The sequence below is a fragment of the Poecile atricapillus genome, chromosome Z (genome assembly GCF_030490865.1).
Source record: "Poecile atricapillus isolate bPoeAtr1 chromosome Z, bPoeAtr1.hap1, whole genome shotgun sequence".
Classification (NCBI taxonomy): Eukaryota; Metazoa; Chordata; class Aves; order Passeriformes; family Paridae; genus Poecile; species Poecile atricapillus.
Window position 1 is genome coordinate 41,627,270 of NC_081289.1, and position 23,160 is coordinate 41,650,429.

The 23,160-nt window shown below is 37.8% G+C and overlaps 1 protein-coding gene across 1 annotated transcript; it reads right to left on the reverse strand.

The window, feature by feature from the left end:
* Nucleotides 1-1,816: 1,816 nt before the first annotated feature.
* On the reverse strand, nucleotides 1,817-23,160 carry LOC131573464 (nuclear pore complex protein Nup107-like). The gene is made up of 28 exons (XM_058827446.1): nucleotides 23,056-23,160; nucleotides 22,240-22,325; nucleotides 21,154-21,243; nucleotides 20,299-20,414; nucleotides 19,311-19,446; nucleotides 18,696-18,799; nucleotides 18,068-18,195; nucleotides 17,677-17,725; nucleotides 16,398-16,469; nucleotides 15,829-15,917; nucleotides 14,972-15,050; nucleotides 13,921-14,034; nucleotides 13,004-13,094; nucleotides 11,794-11,870; nucleotides 11,235-11,294; nucleotides 10,892-11,037; nucleotides 10,731-10,779; nucleotides 9,576-9,645; nucleotides 9,021-9,139; nucleotides 7,481-7,519; nucleotides 6,887-7,037; nucleotides 5,775-5,881; nucleotides 4,732-4,834; nucleotides 4,394-4,554; nucleotides 4,076-4,201; nucleotides 3,301-3,414; nucleotides 2,848-3,015; nucleotides 1,817-2,158 (listed from the first exon to the last, which is right to left on the reverse strand). The coding sequence occupies exons 1-28, from the start codon at nucleotides 23,061-23,063 to the stop codon at nucleotides 2,051-2,053; spliced, it is 2,760 nt and encodes a 919-aa protein (XP_058683429.1). The 5' UTR covers nucleotides 23,064-23,160; the 3' UTR covers nucleotides 1,817-2,050.

Here is a 23,160-nt window from a genome sequence, read left to right on the forward strand (position 1 = left end):
TGTGTGTGTGTGTCTGTGTGTCTGTGTGTGTGTGTGTCTGTGTGTCTGTGTGTCTGTGTGTGTGTATGCATGTGTGTGTGTCTGTGTGTCTGTGTGTGTGTGTCTGTGTGTGTGTCTGTGTGTGTGTGTGTGTCTGTGTGTGTGTGTGTCTGTGTGTGTGTGTGTGTCTGTGTGTGTGTGTGTCTGTGTGTCTGTGTGTGTGTGTCTGTGTGTGTGTGTGTGTCTGTGTGTCTGTGTGTGTGTGTCTGTGTGTGTGTGCCTCTGTGTGTGTGTGTGTGTGTGTGTGTGTGTGTGTGTGTGTGTGTGTGTGTCTGTGTGTCTGTGTGTGTGTGTCTGTGTGTGTGTGCCTCTGTGTGTGTGTGTGCCTCTGTGTGTGTGTGTGTGTGTGTGTGTGTGTCTGTGTGTGTGCCTCTGTATGTGTGTGTGTGTGTGTGTGTGTGTGTGTCTGTGTGCGTGTGTGTGTGTCTGTGTGTGTCTGTGTGTGTGTGTCTGTGTCTGTGTGTGTGTCTGTGTGTGTGCCTCTGTGCCTGTGTGTCTGTGTGTGTGTGTCTGTGTGTGTGTGCCTGTGTGTCTGTGTGTGTCTGTGTGTCTGTGTGTGTGTCTGTGTCTGTGTGTGTGTCTGTGTGTCTGTGTGTGTGCCTGTGTGTCTGTGTGTGTGTGTGTCTGTGTGTGTGCCTGTGTGTCTGTGTGTGTGTGTGTCTGTGTCTGTGTGCGTGTGTGTGTCTGTGTGTGTGCCTGTGTGTGTGTGTGTGTGTCTGTGTGTGTCTGTGTGTCTGTGTGTGTGTCTGTGTGTGTGCCTGTGTCTGTGTGTGTGCCTGTGTGTCTGTGTGTGTGTGTGTCTGTGTGTGTGCCTGTGTGTCTGTGTGTGTGTGTGCCTGTGTGTGTGTGTGTGTCTGTGTGTGTGTCTGTGTGTGTGCCTGTGTCTGTGTGTGTGCCTGTGTGTCTGTGTGTGTGTCTGTGTGTGTCTGTGTGTGTGCCTGTGTCTGTGTCTGTGTGTGTGCCTGGTGGGGGAACAGCGTCAGTGTGTGTGCCTGTGTGCCTGTTCATATGTCTGTGTGCCTGTGTGTGTGTGTTTGTACATCTGTATGTCTGTATGTCTATATGTCTATGTCTGCATGTCTGTGTGCCTGTGGGTGTTTTTGTATGTCTGTGTGCCTGTGTGTGTGTGCCCCCACCTCCTGCCCAGGAGCCCCAAACATGGGCTCCAAGCCGCAGGTACCTGTCCACAACTGGCCTGGGCATTTCCACAAACAGACATGAATTGTACGTACAGGTGTACAGCAGGAAGTGCGTTGTGAGGTGACAAGAGACACCGACTGGAGTGAAGGAGCCAAAGTCCTTGCCTAACGTGTCCTCTGCACTTTGTCTGGTTAAGGGAAAGGAAGATAATTGTGTTTACCGTGTAAATGGGGGCAAAACAAGCTTTCAAAATGAACTATAAAATCTCAAACGGGTTTCAGTGTTTGATCATCTTTCCTCTGGTTCAGGATTTTTTCAGCATTTTAGCAATTCCTTCATGTACAGGAGAAGAGCCCAAGCCATGAAGCAAGGCTGCCTTCTCTTCTGAAGGGCTGGAAGTAACCCCTCACTTTTGATTTTTGGTTTTCCTATCCTCCCGTGAGTCTGTTTTCTTCTCCCCTGCTTTCTCCATACACCTTTTCCAGCAGTCTCACTTTTCTTCCCACTGTATTTACTGCTAAGTAATGTTTCCAGTCTGTGGGCAGCTCTTTCTGGCAGGTAGCAAATAGATTAAGGAGGTTCATACAATCACCACATTTATACAACATTTTAGATTAGAATGAACAAACATTTTCTGTTTTTCAAGCATTTTTATTAGGAAAAAAATATGAAAAAGGTTTTATAACAAATAACATCTCTGAAGTTGGTCATGCTTTTTCAAGTTTAAATTGAAATCTGAAGGTTGAGGTTTTTTACCCCACAAAAAGAGAACACTTTATCCAAGTAATGATTCTATTCGGGTCTCTTGTTTGTTTTGTTAATAACCAGAATGTCCATGCTCAGGAGTTTTTGCAAGTATCTCCATGAAAACTTATGACTGAATTTCATATCCCAAAGGATCAAGATCCTGGTCCAGAAGTATGAGAGAAGATTCCCTCAGTTTCTGTAGAAGCTTTCGGAGTTCTTCTTTTGAAAATACCTAAGAAAAAATAATAAAAAAAATCATAAAGTTATATTTATTTGCAATGAATAGCATTAATACAAAACAGTAAACGGTGGTTAATTAAGTTACTATTTTTCCATTTGATTATTTATTTCTATTTAACATATTGTGACCGTCCAGCATTTCAGAAGGACATTTAGTAAGATATAGGAGGGTAGTAGCAGCATGCAAAACCTGCAGGTAGGCTCAAGATAGCTCTGTCTTATTTTGAGGCTGTTTTTCAGACTTTTGGAGGCAAAGATAGTCGTGGGTAAACCAGATGCTCTGAACCAAAACCTGTTTATATAGTGTTTGAAATGTAATGGAAATAAAGAAATCAATTACAATTCTACAGCTAAACTTGGAATCATAGAAGCATTTAGGCTGGTAAAGACCTTTAAGATCGTGAAGCTAAAATTCAATAGCCCCCATCCAAAAACTAATTATGGTACTCAGAACTGGTTGTCAGAACACCGGTCATTATCCTCACTGTTTCAAAGTTAACTCTTGATTCCTTAAGTCATAATACAAGGAAACCTTTTACTGCTGCAGTGAATGGGAAGCGATAGAAAGTTATGATGTTAAGGAACATATGGTGTCTTCCTCTCTATATAGAAGCTTTTTCCACAGCCAACCCACAGAGCTTGTAATGTAAGGCAGGCTGCTGGCAGCCCTGCCTAGCTCACCGTGTACAGCTTGTGGCGCTCCGAGGCGACCATGTCAGCGAGGCGCAGGCACTCCTGGTGCTGCCCCGTGCTGTGGAGCACCGTGTGCAGCAAAAAGCACATCATGGGCAGACACAGCTTCCGCAGCAAGATCATCTGGTGAGTTCGCTCAGGGTCCTCCTCAGCATCCTTACCCGAGCAAAAGAACACATTACTGTCATGAAAATCTGCCTTTAACAGGCAGCTCAGCACAAACACGCAATTAGTACTGTCGGGGCAGAAATCTGGCCTAAGCAGCCTGGAGTGGACTGTCAGATATGATCTGTACGGTAACTAAGGAGAGCAAGCTCTAAATGCTCACAGCAAAGCCAGAGCCAATTAAACAGGCACACATGAAACTAAATGTCACAAAGGTACAACTACACAGCATCTGTGCTTTGTGGTCTGCGTCATGACACAAAAATTCATTTTTACCTCTCTGACGTCAACCATCCATCCTCCATCAACAAACAGCAACACATTGTACATTTTCTCCTTAACATCAGCTGTAAGAGCATCCAAGAGGCCTTTCCAAATGCCATAATCCATCTGGCAAAGAAACAAAAAATAAACTACTGCAGTACAGGATAATTTCCAAGGCTATTTTAAAACAGACTGCAACAGGCAGTGTAGCTCCAATTCAAATTAGAATCTTCAGCCAGTAGCTAAAACTTAAAAGCCTGCTGCTAACAGCTATTTCCATCCTTGCTTAATGCCCTGTCCAGAGAGTCAGACAGGTTGTTCAGAAACAAAGCCACTAGAGGAAGGTAATTTTAACCAACCTATTCTGCCACACTTATAAAACAAATGTTTATATTAACTTAATACAGTATATTTTTACTGGCCAGACCTGCAAAAAGAACTTCAGTCAAAACAAAACTGCAGCATCTTTTAGAAAACAAAAGGTGATAATACCTAATAGAGTTAATAGCAAAATCAAGTGCTCACATTCATTAATAACACAGACAACACATGACAATATTTACTATTACATTACAATATTTTATGTAAAGCTGAGTCATGAAAAAAACAAAATTTATTGTGAAGTGGCCTTATTATTCTACTGTCTCATACTGTCTCAACATAAAAATAATTTATAACAGAGTCCTTAAATAATATGAAATAGTAGTCTTCTACTTTTTCATTAAATTAGACTGCCTCTAAAGCAAGACCAGGAGTCTATAAGTAAATAAGGTAGACTTCCACCTACCTCATACTTCTTTTCCTTATGTTCATGGGCCACTTTTTCAGTGAAACTTGCTTGTGGTAACAAAGAAGGCTTCTGTGGAGCTGAGTTCATGTGTTTAAACCATTCATTAAAGGTTTCATGGGCTTCCTGGATTGCATTGGAAACAGTGTTTGGGTATTTTTGACTCATTTAATAACCGGAATGTCATCACATGCACAGGTTTAATGCATCAAAGAATCAGAAGTTAAATCAAATGGACAAAGCTAAATTTTCACCATCAAGGCAAAGCCACCAGTATTTCTAAACAGTAACTTGGAATATTGCATATTTGAAACTCACCAAATATGCACGAATACATAAATGTTCCCGGATAGCATTGTCATCTTCAGCTGGAAGCGGAGTGTCCATTCCCTGTTCTTCCCATTGGTTATATATTTCTGCTATAGAGTCTTGGGGAATCTTCACAAACACATCTTTTGCGGCTTCATGTTTCTTGGATGCTAAGAGAATGTGAACTGGGTATCAGAGCTTTGCAATTTCCACACCTTATCTTCTTAAGCTGGCAAACACATGCTTTTTAAGACTAGATCCAAAGTTACATCAAATGTAGTCCCAAGAGCAATGAGAACAAAAGCAACATTTAAAAATAAGTCTACAATATTTGTGAAGCTTAGTACCCAAGAACTTCCTCATGATTGCATTGCTTTGCTTAAGTGCTTCTGCCCTCTGTGCAGGATCGAATACGAGCCAGTCAATTACATCTATTTTCAGCTGATCCGCCTGTAAAAACCAACAGAGATATTCACCACCATTTCAAGCACACAGCTGATGACACATTAGATCCAGTGAGGGAAACATACAAGTTTGGGAAGTATTACAACATGTTGAATAACAAGGATCGCTTTATTCAAAAGCTTAGAAAATCTCTGCCATCTGGAATAATAAAAAAATTACTTTCAAAGTCTTTCCAAGATATTCAGAGCATCATCTCTCAACATTTTTTATGGATTATGATGCATTTTCCTCCAATTTTAATATGAATACACTGTACCAACATGTTTTATGAAGTTCTTGCAATAGTCTCCAGGGGCACCATCACACTGCAACCAGCTTTCCAACTCTTGTGTTAGATAATCTATTTTTTTGTCTTAGGGAGCTTAAACTTTGTACTGAACAGCAAAAACATTACCAGAAATTTGCAAATGATCTGTTGCTTTCTAAACAGTACTTTGAATAGAGCCTATTAACATAACCTTGCTGTCCCTAAAGCACTGAGTTGGATCCAACCAATGTTCAATAGCAATGACAAGGAAACTGTCAGCAAAAGCAGTGTCTGCTGTAGCTAGAAATGCTACTTCAGCATCTTAAAAGGTACATCTGAGAGCCAAAGTATTAATCCTTGTAAATCATAGAGGCTACAGCAACATCCTACTCCCAGCTACAACATAGAGTGCTGCAGTCATTTCAAGGGCCTTATCTTTACCTAATTTTTGTATACAGGTAGGTCTGCTGATAAGCACACACCCAAAGAGCAAGGAGAAGTAAAAGCAGAGTTACAGATTTGTGCAATATCTTCACTCGGTCAAATGAAAACTACATTTCCCTCATAAGCTTTTTCAAGGCAATTTTCACCATTGTTGAAAGAAAAATATGGCTCATACATGGTCAAAGACTCTGTAGTTGATTGCAAACTGGACTATCTGCTCTGCAAAGCACTCACCTCTGTTGTGCCTGCGTCTAGCACATGGTCATGGTGGCTGAACTCCCCAGCATCCTTCTTGCGGATGTTTTCAACAACAGTTTTTGTTATGGTTGCAACATCCAGACCTGGGTTACAAGAGAGCTGTGTAAGAACTATCATGAATTCAAACTTGACACAAATTGAATTTCAGACTCCAGTTCTTCATCTTATTCCTTCCAACTGGTAATTCTTATCAGTCTGTTCACAAACACATTGTCAGAATAAATTACAATCTTTCTGCTATGTAATTTATTGCAGGTATTTTACAAGAACAAAATTTGATATAAGAGGGAATATCAAATATGAGAATAATACAACTAGTAAGTTTTCCAGTCTGTGCTGAAGACAGAATATAGATATATCTGCTAAGATCACTGATTCCTACAATTCTGATAGCAAGCCTATGATTTGACAGGAATGTACCAGGAGAAGCTCAGAATAGTTCTTTTACAGATGCTTAAGCAGGATGTTTTATTTTTGAAACCTTAGCTGAGTTTAAAAGAAAATGTTTGAAAAATGACTGTAGAGAAATTAAGACACTGAAATCTGCAGGAGATCTGCTTCTTTGTGTATTCTGAATGGCACAGAGACATTGTCAAGCAATAGGCAGTGTGCTGCTTCATTGTAATCCCTTCTAGTTTCATTGTCCAGGCCTGGAAGGAAGTTTACAATTAATGCAAGCAACCCAGCATGGCTAAACAAAAGCACTATAAATAGGACAAAAAATTTAAGATACTCATAACCTTCCTAAATCCACAAAGAGGTATGTACTTTTATATTTAGTTCTCTGAAATAATATGATCATGTCAAGGTTCAGAACATATATTTGAGACAGACAGCTGGCATTTACTTCCTGGTGTGTTAGGACATAACCCAGAAGCAGAGATATTTAGTTTAAACAATTCCAGGTTAATGAAAGCACACCTATACACCTACTTGAAGAAGTGATCAGCAAATTAATTTTATTTAACTGAAAAAAAGACACTGGAAGGGAAGAGTATCATATTCATAGCTAGGTTTTGGAGCAGAAACTACTGAAATGCAAATAACCCAGGATATAAAATGATAATTGGACTATCAAGGTCTCTCACCTGCTTCTTTTGCTAATTCAAGGCAGTGGTGGCGTTGATCGCTCTCAGTAACATCTTCAAGAAATAAAGCGTACTGAGCCACAGCGAGCTCTGGGGGCAGGTGGCTGACATAAAATGCTATCAAATCTGTGTGCTTCTCGGACACCAACCGCTGCACAGCACAAACCAAACATACAGAATGAGAAGCAAAAATATAAGAAATGAATATACAGAAGATATCCACTAATACATAAATATATATATATATATAACAGACATGCATACTATATTCTTTAGTGTAAACACTTAAGTGTTTACACTTGAGTAAAAACATGTACTGTGTAAACCCTAAAATGTTTTACAAATTTCTGATTAATTAATTTTGATACAGGAAGATCCCACTCAGCTTCTAAACAAGGACAAATAAAACTCTCTCAATTATTTAAGAACTGCTGACAGAAAGTTTGTGTATTAGGCAAGCTTCCATGTATCTCTTGCGGAAAGAGCATTAGCTGCATCATAGCTCTTATCATCCTGTAACCTTAAGTCTACTTTTCTTCCTCCTTTACATCTAAATTACATTAGAGAAAACAAGTAATATTTCTGAAAGCTTACCTGAATGTAGGTCTTCAGGACTTCAACAGAAACCTCCTCCTTCCAAACAAATATAAATTCAATTTTAAATCAGATAATGTGGAAAACAAAACAAAACAAAAGATACTTGACAGGCTATCACTATTAAAACAGACACAAGGTTATTTGCCTATTCCTGCTTCAGTAATCTATACAACAGGCTCAACTGGAAGAACTGTTTCTTTTGGAGCATGATTAAAAAAGCACGTCTTCTCATTCAAAGACTTAGTGTTCCAAGGATTTTCTTTTTCAGCAACTAGATAATATAGTCTTTGGTCTAACTGGAATGTTACTTTTTACATTATTTTTAAATCTTTCCATTTTACCATATTTTTTAAATTAATAAACAAAATGTCAGGTGCACAGATCACTACTGCAGTGTACTACATGCCCTGTTTTATTATAGAAAATGATCATGTAACAGGGTATAAATATCACCTGACTCATCTGGAATTGTCTATCCTAAACAACCACTATAGTTGAAAAGCACCTGAAATTGCTTTATCCAAAACTCAAGTATTTGTTGCTGTCAGGAGTTATTATTTTAACTTTATATGTGTAAATTGAAGACCTTTACCTAAGCATATATCTATATGAACTGTATACAATCCATATACAATAAACATCATAAAGGCTTGCACTTCTGCCTCTTCCCCGTGAAGTCTACTGAGGGTTGATTGAGTAATCATACAATAAATACATCTACTCCAAAACTGTAAAGGCAGAATCAATGGTTACAAATTCCCACATGTAGGAAATTGCACCTTTTTTGTCCCCTCTGACAAACATATGCTAATGGCTACTTCTATAGCTTAAGGACCTACTCCATAAAATTTTGAGTCTGTCTAAAAAATGAATATATATACACAGACACAGACACAGACACACGCATGCTTTCCTCTTATCTAGCTAAATGTTAACTGACTTCAAATTTCCACAAGGAACTCAAGCAATGATTGGAAGTATGAATAAACAATAACTCAGAGCTGTATTTAAATCATCTAATGAAAACACACATTTGTGTTTTCCCAAAAGAGGTTACATTCAGAAAATTACTTGGTACATAACAGCTGCTAAATTTTAGAACAGTAGAAAAGGAGAGCCCAAACTACTTGTGATATTGTCAGAAATGAATAATTACACCTATGTGAGCCATCTGCGTACTTAGCATAAATAGGCCAGGTAGGTAGTAGGCTATACTTAGTTTATACTTGGAAATAATAAGAAAGCTTCAGCTGGTACTAATTACCTCAAGCAAAAGCATTTATGAGCTTACAGAAGCAATAGGTACCGTTCCAGCAATTGCCTGTAAGAACAGGTTATATCCAAGACATCTTGTCAGCTGGAAGGGAAGAGGATGCTCTTTTCTCTTTTAGGCTCTAAGATCAATAAACACACTGTTTATGCATGCATCTCCTCCCCTGGTAGTAATTTGTATGTTGTCTATATATTTACACACAAGCAATTATACTTCAAAGACTGGCTACTGCTATGACAGCAAGTCAAGTACAAGTGAACTGACCTTAGTCTGCATACCCAAAGTGCGGAAAAACAGAATAAGATGTGTCATGAAACGAAGGAGGTGTCCTGGGAGCACACTTCTGTCTTTGGAAAGCCACCTGCTGACTTCCTCCATCAAACCTATAACCACCAAGGAAATGTCTGCATTAGCCACCATGGAGAAAAAGAAAAAGCCACCTAAGAAATATTTCAAAATTATGTATTTATTCAACAAATGTAATTTAGTCTCCAAAGTCCAACAAAGCAGAATAGTAATAATTTTGGAAAGATGTAACTGTTTGGCTTAAAAATGTACTGTATGTATTCCATCATTTTTCAGAAGTTATAGCTATAGTCTGGCATGTATCCTGACACATTTACATGATTTCATTACTTCTTTGTAAACTACCTTGTAGGTCAAACTGTCCCTATAGTTCTTGATTAGAGCATAGCTTTAATGCAGAGCTTGCCTACTGTGTGCTTCTAGAAATCCATTCATACAGAAGTTGCTGGAAAGATCCCTCAAAATAATGTAGTCAGTTGACAATAAAAAAAAATCACTTAGAGAAATGCTTACCATCCACATCTCCAAGTATAATGAATTTCTGAATGACGTGATAGTGTTCTTGATTCTCCTCTATAACCCTCTGGAGACAAAAGAATTTTGAAAAAATTGTCTAGATAACGTATGAAGAAAACAAAAATAAAGCAAAGGTTCCTCAGGGGGAAAAAAGTTATCTTATTTCAAGGGGTATTCTTCATAAAGAGCAAGACAAAAGGCACTTGCTGTCTCCACATCAAATTATAAGAATATTGACAAACTGAAAGAAAGAACTGGCATATAGATCTATGCAGTTAATACTTTCATGGAATACATCCAACCCTAAGGGCTTTTTGCTCTGAAGAGGAGAATAAACAAGGATGTTACAGATAAGATTTACAAAAATCACAGCAGCAACAATGTGTATAAATCCTTAAAGAAAAGGCCTGTGAAAGTTACTTCAGGAAGAAATTCCACCCTCTCCCCAGAGGAATTAATGCATTAATGCATGAAATGCAATCCAAACACATCTGTGAATTTGCTTTATGGTGAGGATTGCATTATGTTGCAATGGCAAATACACCTGGGTGTATCTGCAGCTGACTTCATGTCTTTGTTTCAGCAACATGATAAATGCTATGTGTCCATTCCAACAAATAAAAATAAGTGTAATTTCAATTTAATCACTGCAAAATTAACCCGTAAGTTATGTATCCCCATCTTACATGAACTGAGTATTTTGGGTGCTAAAAGTAACAAAGAATCACAGTCTAAGCAAATATGCTTTTCAATTTTGAAAGTCCTGTTCTGAAATATGCACAAACCTCCTATGAAGAAAATGAAATGTAATCAATTTTGAACATTTTATTTAAGTCTTGAATAGTTTATTTACTCTGTCTGCTCCAAATGTCTGACAACACTTGACAGCCATCTGTTTCTTTAGCACACCCAGCTCTGGCAGATGCAGGGCAGGGCAACACAAAACCTGTATCACTTTCACTGTTAAAGAGGTAGTAGCATGAAGAAAAATCTTTGAACTGGGAAATCACACATTTTTAGGGATAGAAAATATGAAACAAATTAGTCATTGTGTATATTTGAGCGTTTCATTAAAGAGTGCAATAAAAGTAAAACCTGGTGAATAATTAAAAATGGTAAGAAGTGAGGAGAAACACTGCAATTATTACATACCCTTTTGTCTGTTGCCTGAAGTTCTTCAAAAACTTTTTCTGAAGTCCAGCTTTAAAGCAAGAGAGAAAAGACAAAAAACGTCACCTTGAATATTCCACACAGATTCCATACTGGATGCTTTGTTGAGTGTAGTAGTGGCATAATTTTGACTTGAAACTTACTTTGTTTCTAAATAATCTCTAGGGAGCTCTTCCATCTCCTCTGCAGTTACTACTGAGGTTCGTATTTCCTGCTCGACTAGAGTGTCCACCATGACCCTGAAATATGCCCAAACAGTATCTTCCCAGGTATCACAAACTGGAAGAAGCTACATATTAAAAAGACAAAGTAAAAATTATCAAGAGATGGAGAAACATCAGAACCAAACAGAGCAACTATAATTTAGGATTAAATATTAAAAGTACAAAAATCAGTAACTGCAAGATTTCTGATGATATCATTGTCTCATATGAGAAAGGAAATGCACTACTACCAAACACTACTTAACTAGGGAGCTTCACATACCTGTTTGAGGTTTCCACTCAGGGCTGCATAGATTGCTCTTTCATATCTATTAAACTGCTCCTGCAATTAACAGTAAAAACACCCAAACTTTAAATTACAAAGCATTCAGGTTTTCTCGTCACTTTACATTTTATTAAAGATTAATCCATTGCAAAATGTTCCATCTAACAGATTCCAAGTAAAGTTGGAAAATCACAGGATACACAAGGAGCCAAAATAAGAATAGCAAGTGACTTTCCCTTCACTAGCACCCACTTGTAACTTAATTGAAACATTTACATTGACCTGGAAAGAAAGCTATGCTTTCTCTTTCCCATGCAATTAAGTCAAGATGAAAGTCAGCGTCAGTGGTTTTACTTTCAACCAAAAAAAAAAGCAGATATTTCCTGAAAAAGTGTTGCTGATTATGTAGATTTCTCACAGTACATAAATATGATATTTCAGAAGTCATCTTAGCAGCAGTCACAGAGTGGTTATGTTGTTTACTTAAAATCCCATTTCATAGGTCAGAAGAGTTCAAATTTATGTATTAATAGAAAGAAAAGCAGCACTGTCTTACCTCTTCAGCCATGCGCCAACAACTTATTTTCCAAATGCACCTGTATGGATTGCCTTCAACAGGCTCCAGCTCTTTTCCTACATGCAAAGAATAATTTAAAAAAAAAAAAGGGGGGGGGGGGAAAGGAAAGACAGAAAGTGTTATTAAAAAAAGAGAATCCAGTAACATCTAAAAAATAGTAAAGTCTATTTTCTTTTCATAGTCCAATTTCAATCCCTTTAGAACTCTTCCTAAAGCATTTTGATGCTTTTGACTGGACTGCAAGGTGGCTTTTCTGGCTAGTTTGGTGAATCCGCATCTGTAAGTTACAGTCATTTATAAACTTGGCTGCTATCTAGCTTTTAAAAGAATAATGCTTTTGAATGTAATATAGCTACACTGTCCACACTTGGAAAAAAAACTAAGTAAAGGGGAAAAAAAAGATTTTTGTATCTTAATCAAAGCTTCTTAAAACGTCACTGCCTCAGTGCTGCTATTTTGCGTGCATCTGCATGAGCATTTATAACTGTAAAAACAGTTTGAGTAGGCAGATCTGAAAAAAAGCTAGGACAGTGGTATGGCATGCATAACAGGCTATCAGGATTTGAAAAGAAGGAAAGCATTAAGCCTTCCACACCTAGCTATAAATAACACTTAGACTCATTCTTAAATTCCTTGCTAAATCCTGCAATGTACTGAACACAGAGAGAAGCAAGGTAGTGTTATAAATGTGGAATGATGTGCCAGGAATCAAGGACAAAGGTACTTTAAAATTTTCAAGTAGTTTAAAAGCATCTCTTTCTCCTGCATTTACATCTGCTGAACTCTAGTCCTACAACACCTTTCTGAAGCTGGGCATATAGCCCAATTTGAGTCTGTAAGCAACAAAATGTGTGCTGGGTGGCATAAGCCAGATGTTAAGAAAATACAGATCCAAGTATTATATGGAGGTGGAGAAGATCTATACAGAACTCTGAGACATCCATTTCCTATTGATTACATCTGTCCTTAAGGAAGAAAATGGCTTTAGCATGTGTAGATGGATTCAATGAATTCACCTTCAATTAAATAATTTCATGTTAGTTTCTACATGTTCAACAGACATGGTAAAATATTCCAGATACTCAGGCACATCAGATGAAAGGAAAGAGCTATTTCTCTTTGCCACAAACAGGTACTATGAGATCTTAATATTTTTATATCTGTCTCAAATGCACTTTGGAGCAGATACCTCCATTTATGTTAGGATCATGATACAATTTCCAGCCTTCCAAAGTTGCAGCTCTCCAGGCCTGACCACATCGCTTGCATAACCGCTGTGCCTGAAAAAGAACATGTTTTCTCAGCAACACACCTCGAGGTAGGAAAACCTCCAGCTTATTCTTTAAAAAACTGAATATTATTAAAATAGTTAATTTGTGTAGAGATTCTACTATGTGAAAAATAAGCACAGAAGATCTTAAATTCAAAATAACTTGAAGATTTCAAAATAAATGTCATTGTTTTTTCACTGAATTTTTTAGTTTAGTGTAAAGCATAGCCCTTTCACTCTGATGTTGAATTGGTGTCTTCGTGCAGTCATCTCCTCTCCCAGTTCACTTAGCCTTCCCAACCCCAACTGAAGCTGCAAATTTCTACTCATATTGCCCTGCAGCAATATGCTCATGTTCCCATACCATCAAAAAATGAATAGATGTGCACCATATTGGAACAGAATATGAGCATGTAAAGGAACCCTATTAGTCCTCAGCTACGATCTTTGGCATGAGAATCCCAAATCCCCTTTCCTTCCCATTACTCAAATGTCATTATGTATACAGAGCTGATAATCCATTTATGATTAGAGACACAATCAGGAAGCTCTTTAAAGCATTCTGTGTGTTTGTCTTGGGAGTGTTTAGTATCAAACCACAACAGTGAAAAATAACCCAAACACCCAAAACTACATTTTTCCATAACATCCATTCTACACCCAAAATTACTTTACTAAAGGCAAGTTTGATTAAAATGCTAATTTGGAAGTCAGTATTGACAGCAAACTGAAAACTGAATCACTACAAGCCTACAATTTAAACAGACATTTTAGTACGCAGCTTATTGGCTTTAACAGTAAGATATTTATGTTTACTTAATTAAAACTTATACTACCTCATCTGTCATTCCTGCTCTGATGAGAGTGAAGAGATACTTCAACAACCTTGCATCATCTTCTTGGTCCAAATCATCAAGTGGCAGTTTCTGTCGAATAGGAGCATCTGGATCCTGCAAGGAAAAACATCAGCACTCATCATCACACAATAGCTATATGTCTCTGCCATTAACATTCTGCCCTGTTTTATAATTTGGAGTGACTTTTTCATGTTGGCACAACAATCCATACAACCCATGTAATACTGAGCATGATACTTGTTTTTCCTTTAATTTCTTTTATTCCTCTTCTGTCACTGCTCCTATCAGGAGTCAATGCAATTAATTTACCCCATTGCTTTGTTATTTCCCCCAAATTTCTTATCTTCCAGCTCTTCTCACCTTCAAACATCCTTTGCCCTTCTGTCTATCTGCCTACCAGACTGCTTCTCCTCCTCTACCTTTCAAGAAGGTTTTTCACAATAGCTGCACTTGCTTCTATTTAATCCAAAGAGATTTTCTAAAGCAAATCAATACCTCAGAACACTCCCCAATTTAATTAATCTTCTACAGCTGCGCTGCTGTCACTGAGGCAGTTCATCACCTCGTTCTAATGGACAGTCCCTTCCTTCCTTGACTTCTCTTTCCTATTAGCTTTTATTATAGAACTCACGAAGTATTGCATTAGGACTTAGTTTCATTGTACTAGTTACTGCATAAAGACAGCATTCCCTTATCTGCAAGGGCTCCCAAGTTTTATAAACTTTGGTTAGGAACATGAGTTTGTTTCAGACATAAAAAGTCATAATAAAGCCATTACTTCACCAAATAGATCACAAGTACTTGTGAGGGGGTAGTGGGAGTATGGAAGTGATTGCTGAAAGAAGACACAAGTCCACAGTGATCCTGAAAAGAATTTTTGAGGTGCTCTGCCTCAATTTTCTGTAGCCGTTTTTAGATACTACAATTACTTTCAGACAGCACAGCTAGCACAGTGGGAATCTGTAAAGACAGCAGGTACACCCTTTCCCGCCCATTCTGAAGCCAAGACTTATTTTTGTATAATACTTACCAACTCTGTTACCAGAGGACGAGAACTTCCCATGTATGTACTTGACTGTCGCTGCTTCAGGGTGTGTAGTGTGTTATCCCTGAGAACAGCGAGATGTTTCACAGAAAAATGTTTTTTTTAGCAAGCTTCTTCTAATAAGACAAATATTGAAAGATATATTTCATTACATGGAGTATGTTTACAGAACACACACTTGGTTTGGCTTCAATGGACCCTGCTAGTGTTGTGAAAATGTAACATTTCACAGAGAGTACAATATTAGAATTCATGCACATGTATTTGATTTCTTTCAAAAGCATTCGTTATTTCAATCATTCATGTATTCAACTATTAACTGATTTCTGCACAAGCAAATTTTCCCATTAGCATTCACTGTAAAGTCAGTCTAGGACAGAAATTTAACTGAGGATAAACACACAATTCCAAAAGCCTGTATTCACCAGCCATTAAAAGCAGGTTTATTCTAGGCATCTAGCATGAAAGGCAGTCTTTGGTCCATTCTGCCATAAAACCCAGCAGTGATAATAAAGGTGACAATAACAGCTTCTGGTGAAGGGTCAACGACACAAAATCATAAGAACTTAGACAAGCAGAAACTAAAGCCAGACAAGGATTAAATTAAAATGGTTTGATGGTATTTTCTTTCATCTTTGCCTCCCCAAAGGCACTAATTGTCTTCTGAGATTTACTTTGGTGGATAGGTAAGAAGTCCCAATTTTTACATGTGTGAATTTAAAGAAAAGATGTGAAAGAAGAGAACAACCTAAAAATGCCTCTTCTTTTCAGAAGTGATTCTGTGACTCCGAATCTTACACTTGATGGGAAAATGTATACAATCAAAGAAAGTCTGAACTCACCAATATACTGTTTTTGCATAAAACTCAATATTATCGGAGAAGTCCCCAATTTCATCTTTAGCAATGCTCTCTAGCCAATCCACCACCAGCTGGAATAAAATTAAATTGCATTTTTAAAACAAACATGTAACAAATATTACTTTTACTGCCTTCCTCTCATCTCTGGATCCACTCATTATCTAAGTGGCAGCCAAAGTCTGACAGATGCAGAAGACTATTTCAATTGCATTTTAAGTATCCAGTGTGAAGGTGATTGGCACTTGATCTCTCTTTCTCACTGGATACCGCAGCTTAATACAGAAATACTTAATAGCTTATCAATCACCATCAACAGCAACAGATGCTGCAAATGGAAACAGCTCTCAGCCTTTCATCCTCTGCAAAACAGCCTGAAAAACCTTTCTGATCTTTAGCAACTAAGGAGCATCATTTTTATGCATACAATTAATACACACTTGAGTGAATATTAAAAAAAGTATTAGAAACAACCCCAAGAAGTGCATAGGGCATTAGTGTCATGAACATATAATCTATTTTCATTCTCATGTATTAAAAACTATCCATCATACCTGACTTTGTCGAACAAGTGAATCTTTCTGAAACAAGTTGTCTACAGTTGATTTTTCACTAGCAGTTAAAGCCTGTTTAAGAAAAAGCTGATTATTACTTCATGGAACAGAAAATTTCCACAAAACAAGAAATATCAAATGGAGCACATACTAACTCAGAAATTTGCTACAAATTCAATATGCTATCTTTCCCCTCCATCTTTTTAAAAAATAAATGCCTTACACATTGTTTTATCTGATCTTTATATCCAGTTACACTAAAAACTGTAAAAACGAGACTTAGAATATAATTCACAAATATATGACCACAGAAAGATTCCACACAATATATTGATTCCTCGCATATTATCTTAAGTCCCATTTGTTACTTTAAATTAAAAAATAGCATTTTTCAAGGTCATACACACATTTAACATTAAAGTGTGAGAAACAAACAAACAAAATATCAACCCCAGAGCCCTGATCCTTCTATCTGATCTCCTGCATTAACTTAACTTTAATTAGACTTTACAATAAAAAGAGAACAGAACGCACATCTTCCTAAAAAACACAGGTAGGAGAAAACTGGGTATTTTTGGCACAACAGCGTTTAACACTGATAACTTAGCAGTGGGAATCATAGAGGAAGCTATTTTATGACTGAGAAGAAAGATCTGCAATCATAAATTTTACAAAGGCAGAATCACTTTACTTATTGTTTTGTTTTCCTAAGCATATTCTGGCAGCAAAGGCTGGAAGCACTGTATTGACATAGACAAGATGACTACAGCTGTAACAGGAATGCTAAAAAAATTTGGATTTCTCTTGAGATAAACTGCAATCAGGACTGCAAAGGCTAGACAGCTTGAGACCACATGTTCCTCTTTTAAGCAAAGCAAAATTATCTCTGACCTATGGGAATGTCATAGCTAATCATGCAGCTTTTAAAAATAAATAGTTATTTCTAGTGAATTTAGGGTTGTCTTGTGAAGAACCAGTAGGACTCAATGATCCCTGTGCATCCCTTCCAACTCAGGATATTTCAGGAAATAAAACAAAGAATAATTTACAATAACTTTTACACTACTATTCTCTCTTGAGAACTGAATATTTAGATTTACTCTTCACAATAGATGAAATAATTTAATAATTGTCTCAATAAAAATCAGTCTCATTTTTTGCTTTTGAATTTTGAGTGACTGCCACTTTGACTGCAAAAGTGAAATACAAGCATTAGGCTATATTTTGCTTATTTAGCTTCTTTTATCACTTAAAAAAAGCCAAAAGAGTCCATGCTTACAGTGATATCAAATGCTGTTTCATCTTCCAGTGCAGACTGTATTCTGTCTCTAGAAATAAAAGTGCAAAATACTAAAGATTAAAACAAAAGCTGAGAAAATTTAGCAAAATGCCTAAGTATGAATGCTTAAAAAACTTTACAAAAATGTTCTTAAAAATACTAGAAGTTGCAAAGGTAATAAGAACACTGCTATTTACAACTTTAGTTTTTGTAAATAAATAATGAATAAACATATAAATCAGAACCTACTTCTTTAAACAACTTATTAATAGGTACTTACTAATAGGTACTTAATTGCTTGACTCCCTATTTATTATAAACTCATAAAAATTTTATCCAAGAAAGTCACTTCAGTACAAAAATGTAGTAGTGCACTTTTCAAAGGAATTACCTATAAAGTGAGGACAGCAGTCTCCAAGTTACCATCTCCTGCTTGAGAAGCCACAACACACTGGCAGTTTTGGAAAACTTCTGCTGTCCAGGAGTTGCCCGATAAACTATTTTCCCTAATATGTTCACCTGAGGGAAATAAATTTATACAGAGTTAATACTGCCCATCAGTGTATTTTTTCCCTAAGCCATTAGAGCAATCTTTTTATTATTCTGAATGTTTCCAACAGGTTTGATTACCATCTCTTCAAATTATGATTTTATTTATAAAATAATATGATTATTTAGTTTATTTATATATGAGCAAAATAAGTACATTTTAATCTTATTAATAAAAATATTATTATTCCATCTCATTAATGAAAACATTTATACATCTACTTATGTTTATTGCCACTTGACACTTTCAGTGGAACAGCAGCCAGATGACAATTTTAGTATTCAGCAAGGTACACCATTCCTGTGCCAAAGCAGTGTTTGAGGAAAGTGATGCTACTCAATGATCACGTTCAGTGACTCATAAACTGGAAGATTTAAAATATCAATGTTAAGCACTGTGACTTCACAGCTACACTGCTTTGGGAAGGGAATGTAAAATAAAGTAAATAAAAAACCAAGTAACTACTTACCTGACTGTTACAAATATTTTCATACTCATCCACAAGATCAAAAATGGTAGTTGATGTATGCTTCAGAAAGGAATGCAGAAAGTCTGAGTACATGCTCATAGTAGCTAGGACAGATATAAGAAGAAACAGCCATATTAGTGAGGCACTAGTTGGTAAAAAAGCTCCCACTGGACTATGAAAACATTCTGATGACAAGAAATCTCATTTTTTCAAATTTAAATGAGTACAATGATGATATGACCTATCTCATGAAGTCAGAAGTATTTATCAGCTAAGATAGTAAGATATACAGAAACTATGAGTTATGTCAGTTATAAAACTTTTGTTGTAAATACACCACATGCAATAATTTCAACAGCAAACTCATTTGTGTATCTCCACAAAACTAATCCAGTTTGCTTCCCACATCACTAGACCATCACATTTGTTCCATCGGAACAGGTTCTATAGAAAGTACAAGCTCATAAAACTGCAATAAACTGGAACAGCACAATTTTCTGAACTTTTAAAACTAGACTGCTTTTGACTAAGAAATTCCAGCAAAATAATACATATATTTGTAGCCCACAAATCAGAACTGGGATCAATTATTAGTAAAACTTCAGATTGTCTCACCAGCTTCCCCAGGATCATCCTCACGCAGCAACACAGCGCTCATAGTGACATCTTCTGTCATGTTGGTCATGTCTGCATTTACAAACATTCCTGTCTGCTGAGGTGAGAGTGCCATCGTCCAGCTACTTTCATCCAACTAAAACCACAACAAGAACATAAAGAAAATAAATTGTAATCTCAGATATTACAAGCCTAGCTATACCTTTTTTTTCTTCTATATGAATGGTATATAAACAGAGAATCCTAAAAAACTAACAGTAAAATAAGTGCCTTTAGATAAGGTGCAACTATGTCTTAAAAAGTTACCAGTGCTAAGATCTCTGCATACACATTGATCAACTAGGCCCCAAAAGCTGATAATTTATGAAGAAACAAATGCCCTGTATCAAACTACAGAAACAACTGCAAAGGAGAATGAATTAAAAGGTAGATAAACACCTTAAGTTCTTTTGAGTTAATTTTAAAAAAAAATGGAAATAAGGTACTTCAGAGGTCCCTACTGATAACTTTTCCAATCAGTTTTTCCAAAGACATTGCAGAAGAAGATAATCAATGCCATCTAAAAAATCATCAGAGGAGTTTGTTCTTTGAAGTCTGAACTTCAACACTCTAGTGAAGCTTAATACTGGAGAATACTAAAATAAGAAAAATCCCAGAGTTTTAACTTGTTAACATAAAACAATTATTTTTGAAAAATTTATAAACAAGCACAGTCAGGACTTTTGTAGTCACAAATTGACATTATGAGGACTAGCTTAACACACATGGTGTTTTTGGAAAGTCCTTGTAAACCTCTATTATTCCTCACTGCATTATATCAAAGAACAACACAGTAATAAATAACACCAGCAGTAAACAGCAATAGCAGTACTAGCAAGCTTGTACCACTCACAGTTTGTCTTCGGAGCAAACAACACAGAAACACTAAACTTGTAGTTTCTTATGTTTCACAGGGACAAAAGAGAAAAAGATGCTCTAGTCATCTTACCATTGACAGACTGCCAAAAAGTCCAGAATTTGGTAGAATGAGAGGAGATTTCCCTCCTGTTCCCAGGATGCCGGACATATCTGATGGCTTCATGGAGCTGCGATGCAATGCAGCACCTGAAAGAGAAAGAGGCTTTTCTGAAAAGAAGAAGTATTTAAAGCTACTCTGCTCTATCCAGAAATTCCAAAAGAAATTTCTAACAGAGACTGAAGTACTTACAAAGTGGAGATAAAAGCCTGAAAGCAGCTGTATATATGCACCCAATAGGCAACATACTTTCAGTTACTAAAGTTCACTGTAAACACACACGAGCATAAAGACCAGTACATCTCCACTCATTCTTTCTTGGAAATTGGTCTCCAAACCCTTAAAGCAAAAGGTAGCACAAAGGTGTGCCAACTAGAAAAGATTGCTCAGGACCTTGTCCAGCTTTATTCATCTCCAATGACAGAGACTCCATAGACTATCTGAGCAACCAGTCCTAGCATTCAACCACCACTAGAGTAAAAGAGGGGGTGTTTTTTTATGTTTAAACACAATTCCTTGTATATGCTGTTGTGCCTATTGCCTCCTGACTTTTCAGGACACTAAGAAAAACTTGGCTCTTTTTTTACTCCCTCCCATAAAATATTTATATATATTTACAAGATCCCCCCAACCTCTTTCCCAGGATAAACAATACTAGCTCTTCTCAGTCTAGCCTCATATGTCAGATACTTAACCCACTAATCAACTTCGTGGGCCTTCAGTGGATTACAGAACATCTATGTCCTTCTTATGGATTGTCATTAAGTATTAAGCACAAGCACATAAATCCTTTAATTAAATAGTAAGCAAACAAGCAAGCAGTCTTACCTGGCTGGTGAAGTAATGAATTAGGAGTTCGGGGCAGAAACTGGCTTTTGGGCGTCATATTTCCAATAGTGTCATCCAGGGATGTAAGAACTGATTCATAAACAAGTTAAGAAACATTCTCCTAAACACACTTTTGGATCTATTCTAAATGACTGTGACTATTTGGAAAAGTATTTTGTCACAACTCAAATGTTATGAAAATTACACATCTTGTCTTTCAGAGTAAAACAGAAAGTTTCATAAAATGTTTCATCAGAATTTTAGAAGCCGGACGGCTGAAAGGGACACCACAAAGTGAAGTTCAGAAATATGAACACAACAGGTCTAGAACTCCTCACAGTGGCTCAGACCAAAGAAAATCCTTCTGCCCCATGAGGAGCAGCTTCATGCTACATCAACCATAACAAGAAAATGTGAATGTGTTTTTTTAAAATGTTCCCTCTCGGTTCCAGGTGCTCTGTTGCTCTACTTTTCTTCTTCCTGTCAGCAATCATGTTCAGTGCCCTAGGTATGATTTACTAAGAAGTACTTGTATAAAAGTTTCAGTAGCTTGTGCTATTAGCATTCAGAAACATCTTGGTTCTTAGGCACAACATAATCAGGGCAAATATCTCACCAGCTTTATTTTAGATGCAAAACCCAGAAGAACAAGCAAATGTACAGGATTCCTTTGCTATCATAACCATGAAAATAACATTACCTTAGCTGTCAAACTACATGGTGGGGGGGGGGGGCAGGTCCTTCTTGCAAAAAAGCAGGGGGGAAAATTTCTATGGAAATTTAAATCTATGTCTGTGCACTACTCTTGCTACTATAGTGGATGGAAAGTTAAGATACACTAACTCATCATCATACTCTGATACTACAGTACCTGCAAATAAGTATAAAACCATAAAATTAAGATATAATGAAGAACCCTTATTCTTTTCCAAAAGCTCAAAAATGGAGTCAGCTATGGTTCACATAGTTCTCTGGGTAGACAACCACCTGAGTTCATACACCCAGGAAAATCAAAGCAGTATTAAAAATATGCACAGCTGGTGAATACAGCAATTAAGACAAAACCTCTTTACAGAAAAGGGATACTAGAAACTCTTTTCTGAGAGCCTTGCTTCCGTCCAGGTCTCACCATCTCTGGATCATGGGGGGATGGCATGTCTTCAAAACCATTTCTACAAAACAGCAACAAGAAAACAAGCAAGCTGAATTCAAAGACATCCAAGATCTTACTGTCATGCCAAAGTAAGTCCACAATCAGGAAACTAAAAGTGTAAAATCATCTCCAATCTTATTACTTATGTCCAGCTTCCTCTGCAGAAATCTGGCACTGCTTATTAGCTCAGGGAAACGAGCGTTTGTGAAAACCCCGACTTTGCTCCTCCTACACCATAACTAACATTTTACTATTAAAAAGAAAGAAAGAAAAAAAAGGGCCAGTAAAAGATGCAACAGTAGGAAAATCAATTTTGAACTGAAAAATTAAATGGAAAGAACGTCATGTTTTCACAACATGTTTTCTTCCTTCGGATAACGCAATCACCACAGACGGGGAAAGCTCCCGCGTCTCCCCGAAAGGAAAATGCCCCTTCCCAGTGACCCGGAGCAGAGGAGCCGCTGCCGGTGGGCTGAGGCAGGGCGGCCACGCCTCAGCAGGCCTGCCAAGGCCCGGCCCCGCGACCCCTGAGCAACTCTCAGCTCCCGCTTAACCCAAAGACACCCTCCAGAAGCAACAGCCAGACTTGAAAGCTCCCGGGTGACAAAAAGCCCCCGACACGCTCCGAAGCCGCTGCAGGCCCGCTGCGTTTCGCAGCCCGCAGTGCGGAGCCCGGCTCCCCGCCGCCGGGGCGCGGCTCACGGCAGGCGCGGCCCCGCTCGGGGGCTCCGGCCGCCGCCGCCCCTCACCTGTCCATGGCGGCGGCCCCGGCGCGGCTCGGCTCGGGCTCAGCCTTCCCGCCGCCGCCAGCGCCGGCCCGCGGCCCGGAAGGACACGGGCGCCTTCCGCCCGCA

What these genes read in the sequence shown, in the direction of transcription:
- LOC131573464 (XM_058827446.1), bottom strand. An exon ending in GTCCTCTGGTAACAGAGTTG is followed by an intron (nt 14,035 to 14,971) that starts GTAAGTATTATA and finishes TTTTCCTTGCAG; the next exon opens with GATCCAGATGCTCCTATTCG. An exon ending in AGCGCCACAAGCTGTACACG is followed by an intron (nt 2,159 to 2,847) that starts GTGAGCTAGGCA and finishes ATTTTTTCTTAG; the next exon opens with GTATTTTCAAAAGAAGAACT.